The 6,900-nt window shown below is 33.5% G+C and overlaps 1 protein-coding gene across 1 annotated transcript; it reads right to left on the bottom strand.

Moving 5' to 3' along the window:
- Positions 1-516: 516 nt before the first annotated feature.
- On the bottom strand, positions 517-6,660 carry LOC107711585 (uncharacterized). Its single transcript, XM_016516590.1, has 6 exons — positions 6,319-6,660; positions 5,471-5,785; positions 3,325-3,459; positions 2,524-2,835; positions 1,898-2,212; positions 517-1,232 (listed from the first exon to the last, which is right to left on the bottom strand). Exons 1-6 carry the CDS (start codon positions 6,617-6,619, stop codon positions 1,201-1,203), a joined length of 1,410 nt encoding a protein of 469 aa, XP_016372076.1. The 5' UTR covers positions 6,620-6,660; the 3' UTR covers positions 517-1,200.
- Positions 6,661-6,900: the final 240 nt, after the last annotated feature.

Below are 6,900 nucleotides of genomic sequence, written 5' to 3'. Positions count from 1 at the left end.
CCCCCCCCAAAACCTTAGTAAGATGCACAGACCTGGTTTAATCCAGTTCTGAAGTTTATGAATCAATGACCAGTATAACTGATACTGTCCTGAGATCAAACTGTATCAATAATATAATACTTGTAATTTTAATAATTAAAATAAACACTAATATTACAATAACTAGTATTGTAAAAAAAAATGATGCTGTAGACGTCACGTGATTGAATCAAGACTTCATAGTGTCAAAACAAAATAATAATATATGATACTTGAGACCTAATTAGATTTATGTAAAAACACAATAACAGAGATCATGTATAAAGAAAAAATATTCAATACATTTCAATACTAATAATAACGGTCATGTTTCCACAAAACCCTAAATAAGACAATGGAATATCAAAATAGTGCCTTGAGCATGAACAGTAAAGTGTAAAGTAAATAGTGTAAAGAATATGTTTTTGGTTTATTTTTTATTTTATTCAGTAACAACAGTGTACAATCAGGCTCAAAACAGCAAATACAAAAAAATGAAAAATTCAAACCAAAGCTTCTATTCTTAAAAAAACAACAACAATCAGAAATCAATAAGGTATAAAATAGAGCTAAATGATCAATTATCAGATTTTACTATTTAACATTCACATCTGATCAGAGACAGATGGGCAAATTCACTTCTGACAATACAAAATATAGATGAATAGAATATAAATGCAATTATGCAGTATATGATTAAAACGATATACGGATTACAATATAAGCAATCAGAAAAGCAATATAATACTAAATTGGGGGGTTGGGGGAATGTATGCCAGTCAGAATACTGGTATAATACATTTTCTTATACATGATATTTCTCATGAGATATTTCAATTAATACCTGCAGAAACAGCAAGTGGTTCATACAATTAGCATTATATGAATAGAGTAAGAGGTATGAAAAGTGATGTATAGATGTTTAACATTAAAGGATCAAATAAAGACGAGAATTATTATAAAGATCTATGTGTACGTCCTTCAACTTAATAATAAATGAAATGTTTCTACATTTATTCTGTTTTACTATTATTTAACTGCTCAACAGCACATGGGTTCATTTCAAACACACCTGGAGCATCTTCATACTGGGGATTTCAGAGGAGAAATATGATTTAGATTTATTTTGAATGATGTTACAGTCGTACTGTACAACTGCATACTGAAGTTGTTGGAATCGTCTCAAATCAATAAAGACGCATCTGTAGTAGGGTCTGAAAACACAAAAGACAAATAACATTACAAATAGATATTTCATAAGGAGGAATATGGCTCATATGCACTGTAGTCTGTCAAAACAGATCAAAAAGACAGATAAAAATAAAAACCATATGACACAAAGATCAGTGTTTTGGGTTGTACAGTAGGGAGTAAAAATTATTTTGACCAATAAAATGTGCAGAACAAAAGAGTTTGTTTAGTGAAGAATCTAAGCACTACACTGATGTATGATTTCACAGCGTCATGAGGATTGAGACTGATAAGAAAAAAGGTGCAAAATTCCGAGGATTTCTGCCAAACAGACACTTTCTCGTGTTCATAAACAGCTTAATGAAGCAAAATGTGTCTTGAGATGCATGTTTTAAAGCTGAACTGACAGCATCTTAAAAATTGTGCTCATGATGAACAGTTTAAACATTCTGCAGATGGGCACAACACGATCATCTAATTACTCTGTCTGATTAACAGAAATCTTGAAGTGTTTTTCTGTCTCACACATTTCCACGGAAAACTATTTACAATAACATGATTAATCTGTATAGTTTTCATACAAACACAATTGTTCATCCAAATATTTCACACATTGCTAAAACAAGAATAAATTATAATAATGATTAAAAATAATAATTTATTACACTGAAATATTTGAGTTACTTACCAGAGACAGTAACACTGAAGGACCTTGCTATTTTTTTTTCGGGTGTGAAAATATGTAGTTCATAAACTCCAGAGTCTGTGGTTTCGCTGTCTGTGATGGTCAGAGATGCAGTTTCAGAAGTCATGTCCAGTCTGCCTGTGAATCTGTCCTCATTATAATATGTAGGGCTTTCTCTGGCCCATCCATTGATTCGAGCTATGGGATTGCCCTTGTCTCCATACAAACACTGTATCACATCATCTTCCTGTATTGCAGTAAGACCCGATCGTAGAGTGAAAGAATCTCCCTTCATCACTGACACGGACTCCATTGTATCTGTCACAGCACAACAGAAACAAGAGAAATGTATAACAGAAATTAGAAACCCATTAATAGCAGAAATGAATGAAAGTAATACTGACCAGTCAGATTCTCAGATATATTTGATCATTGAATTAGTGGCATTAACTCACTAAATATTTTGATATCAGTGTATTTGTGCAAGGAAACTTTAACTCATGAGCAGGTGCTAATTAAAATTGTATTGCACTGCATTCATTACTCTATACAATATGTTATTTTATAATTTTATAATTTAACTGACCTAAAAGATATCATTATTACAGTGAAAGACATGAGTTACTCACCGCACAAATTAACAGTAAATGACTTGAATGAAACACTTTGTCCTCTCATCATCTTTAATGTATAGAGTCCAGCATGTTCCGTTGTAAAGTCCCTGATGGTCAGAGATCCTGTTTGACTGTCCAGCTTTAGTCTGCCTCTCAATTTCTTATTAAGAACATCATCATATATGGAGACCTTTCTGGTCCCTCCATTGATTTCAGCTATGACAGTGGCTTCCCGCACCCACAGCATCAGAACATCTCTGCGTAATTTAGCATCAGTCTCGAGAATAACAGAACCTCCCTTCATCACTGGGAGTGTCTTGTCTTCATCTGTCACAACAGCCCATAGAAACACGGAAATACAGAACAGAAATTATAACAAGGACAATAAAAATACAGAAATGAACAAAAGCGACAATGATCTTCCGCTCCCTATCTACCATCCATTGCTGTTCATTAAATCAGTATTCATATAATGTCATAGCCTATCCCGCCAGTATTTGCATATTAATGACATTATATAGCTGCTCGATATAGAACACCCTGAACAAAACCACACCACACACACAGACACAAACACACAAAAAGCTTAAAAACCTGATAAAACATCACCTTTCATACTGTTACATTATACAGCATCATTTTTATCTTCCCTCTTATGAAAAAAATCTATCAAAAGCTACCCTTTCATAAGGCACACCTTTGTATTTTATTTACTCTTTAAGGCACACATTAGTACTTTAAAGGTTAACATTTTTACCTAAAGTTTACATATTAGTACCTAAATGGTATATATTAGTTACATTATATTATACTTACATGATAGCCTTTTTAGTACAGAACTCCTGCAGTAACAGAAATACACACAACCAGCTACAGCTGCAACAACTATAGCCCCGATCACAAACCCAATACCTATTCCTGCTTCACCACCTGAAGGCAGATCTGTAAAAGCTAAAAAGAGACAGTCATTATCGTAATGCCACAATAACAGAAATCATAGAGCAGTTGGTTTCTTTCAGGTGGTTCTACTCCTTCTTTGTCAGTTGACGGACCAATTTCTATGTACTTATTAAAAGTCACCAAATCACTTGTAAAGAAATGTATTTAAATTAACAATTTAAAAATTAATCATAACTAATATTCCTTTTCCTTGCATGCCTAACATTTGTATGCTTTTGAGAACAGCAGGTGTGGAATATATTCACTATTCTCAATTCAATATAATACATGAAAGTATGTCTATTCATAAGAGAAAATTATTCTGCTATTATCTACTATTATGTATTTGACTGTGTGTGTGTGTGAGCATTGCAGTATATTCAAAACTGGTTGGAAAACACTCATATATGGAAAATGACTTTTTTTTCCTAAATACAGGAGCTAGAAATAAGTGCATGACATGTTATTTATCATCCTTTACAGGAGCGCAAATATGGTAAAGACTAGGGGTGTAACGGTTCTCGGCAAAAAATCGAACCGTTACGGTTCTCCACACACGGTTCAACTTAAATCTAACAAGGCATCTGTAATATGGTTTGTTAAAAATAACAACACGTAAAACAGTCAGAGTTCGGCTAATATATGTTTAAGCCTAGCCAGTTTAAACATTCAAGAGCCAGAAGGCATGAATGAGAACTAATGTGAACTTGAAATTTGTGTTTGTGCTCATCCGAAGTGCGCAAACCCGTGTTCAGGTTTAAGGTCTCAGACAGCGTGCAAATATTGAGTTCTCTTTGAAGTCTTGTGCTTAAATGGACAAATTCACACAAAAATGATGTCAACATGCCCGTCTTGGTGAGTATCCTAGCAGACATGTTGAACTTACAGTATCAGTGTACTTGATCTGTGCATTGTCTTAATGTGACAGCACACATATGCAATGTTATTTTATATTTGATTACTTTATTCAATTTCTGTACCTAAAAACTAATGTTAGACCTACATAGAAAACCTGAAAAGCTAAAATTGTATTTGTATCTTTGATCTATTGTATTTATTTTATCCGTCATTTACTTTGTCTCATCAAACTGCTGGCAGTGAGAACCCTTCAGCTGAATTTATCTGATCTATGACAAACATGATGAACCATCAGATGTGACTAAAACATAGTTAATATGAATCTAATACTGTACAATGTTAAATATAAATTAGAAGCACCTCATGCATTACATCTAAAGTAACATGTTATATAATGACTTCATTTCTGATGCTGTTTTACTGTTACCACAGGCGATTTATGTGAACACAGGACATTTCTTTCACAACATTATAAGTAGTCATGCAGATGAAGTAGTTCAAGTTACTTTGCAAACAAAGTCTTAGTATTTACTACAGATGTCTCAGGCTCTGCTTGACATGCTCATTAATAGCAAACATACATTAGCAATGCATTTGTGTCTTATAACTTCAATGTATGATTTAAGGGGTCAACTGAGAAAATTACAAATACATAGATTATTAATAAACTAAAAAATACACAAAATAATTTTTTTAACTGTCTCTGACAAACAGACAGTATCAATGTGATCATTAATGAAATGAACATGACCAATATAACTAACCATTTAAATTAATCTCAAATAATATGTTTTAATAAAAAGACTGCTCGTCTCAAGATTTAACTTTGATTTTAGGTAACATTAGCATTTCCTTTATAAATATCTTGAAGTATTTTACACCAAACCTCCTTGAGAGACTGACAAACTAGAACAGTTAAATATATGAATTAACACAGTTTAAATGAGTGCAAACTTCTCTTCATCTACCTGATTTTTTGAATTTCTGCCTGAAATTTACACACTCAAATCTGATGGCTCCCTTTAACCACATGGAGTGAAGATAAGTGCTATCATTTTAAAACATGCGTACCGTTTTAAATAACAAAATCAAATAATGTCAAACGTAATTAATTCAAAATATTAATTAAGATCGTTATTAAAATGACAGACTTTGACTGACTCACCTTCGACATTAACAAGGAATTTCCTATTTACGGTGTGTCTGCTGGTGGTGATCTGTAGTTTATAGTGTCCAGCATGTTGAGTTGTGGTGTTTGTGATGGTCAGAGATCCAATTTGATTGTCCAGCTTCAGTCTGTCTCTGAATATCCCATCTGGACCATTATATATGGAGACATGTCGTTTTGCTTTATACATTGACCCTGACACAATGACAATGTCTCCAAACATCCAAAGTATGGAATCATCATACTGTATTTCAGTATCTGTGTGTAGCATAACAGAGTCTCCCTCTTTCACTGACAGTGACTTCACTTCACCTGTAACAACAAACATGCAATAAATATTGAGGAACAGCTACTCAGACATTTATTAAATGTATGCAGAAAAAAAGGTAACATTTATAGCAGTGACTATGCAAGTGAAAAACCCTGAATAATTTCAATTAACATCTCTCAATGAGTCTTGTCTAAGTCTTGTCTGAGATTAAGTTCAACAGCAATTTTTGCTATTCCAAAAGTAGCATTTTAGGCCTAACAAGACATTTCCTGAAGAGAGACAGCATAAAGAGAAGAAGAAGAACGTGTTCAATAGATCAAATGATATACTGCAAGTAAACATGTGACTTCACTAAATACTGAACACTACAAACATTAAAACATACATAGGTGTTTGATAAGTGAACAAGGTATCATGACATATAATTTTCATTATCTCCTTAGAGTCAGAAGAAACAGTAGATCACAATATTTCTTAACTTTAAAAATGTAATTCAGCACAAACATGCTATTTTTAATCTAAAATGCTGATCTAAATACATTTATTTTTACACTGAAATGTTTGATCGACTCACCGCTGATAGTCACATTGTATGACTTCTGTATGGTGTAACTGCTGCTTTTGATGATGTTAATCTCATAAAGTCCAGAGTCTTTAGTTCTCGTGTTTGTGATGGTCAGAGATCCAGTCCGATAGTCCAGCTGTAGTCGGTCTGTGAATGTCTTATCAAATGTAGAGACTGTTCCATCCTTTATATTGACTTCAGCTATAGTAGAATGTTGAGGTCCAAACTTCCACCGTAACACATCATAATTCTGTGTATCGGTAAGACCAGTCTGTAGAGTGACAAACTCTCCCACCAGCACCGAATTCATTTGATCTACAGACACAACTGGACAAAAAACAGGAATAATTACTAAGACTTCCCAGCAAGCAATAGTCATCATTTGAACGTCTCGGTTAAGTATAGACCCGATATAGTCCGGCTATGTGTAACCCACTTCTAGCCCAAATAACCTTGAACTTGGTTTCATGTCGTTTTTTTGGCAAAATAACTTGTGAGATGTATGATATTCTATCATGTAAGCAAAGTCAACAGCGTTTACAAGGTGTTTGGTTTCATTTCTTTAACATGTTCAATACGTAGCCTGTGCGT

Source organism: Sinocyclocheilus rhinocerous, unplaced genomic scaffold (genome assembly GCF_001515625.1).
Source record: "Sinocyclocheilus rhinocerous isolate Xijiao unplaced genomic scaffold, SAMN03320098_v1.1 scaffold22873, whole genome shotgun sequence".
Taxonomy (NCBI): Eukaryota; Metazoa; Chordata; class Actinopteri; order Cypriniformes; family Cyprinidae; genus Sinocyclocheilus; species Sinocyclocheilus rhinocerous.
The sequence above is the reverse complement of the archived record's forward strand: the minus strand, read 5'-3'. Positions and strand labels throughout refer to the sequence as shown.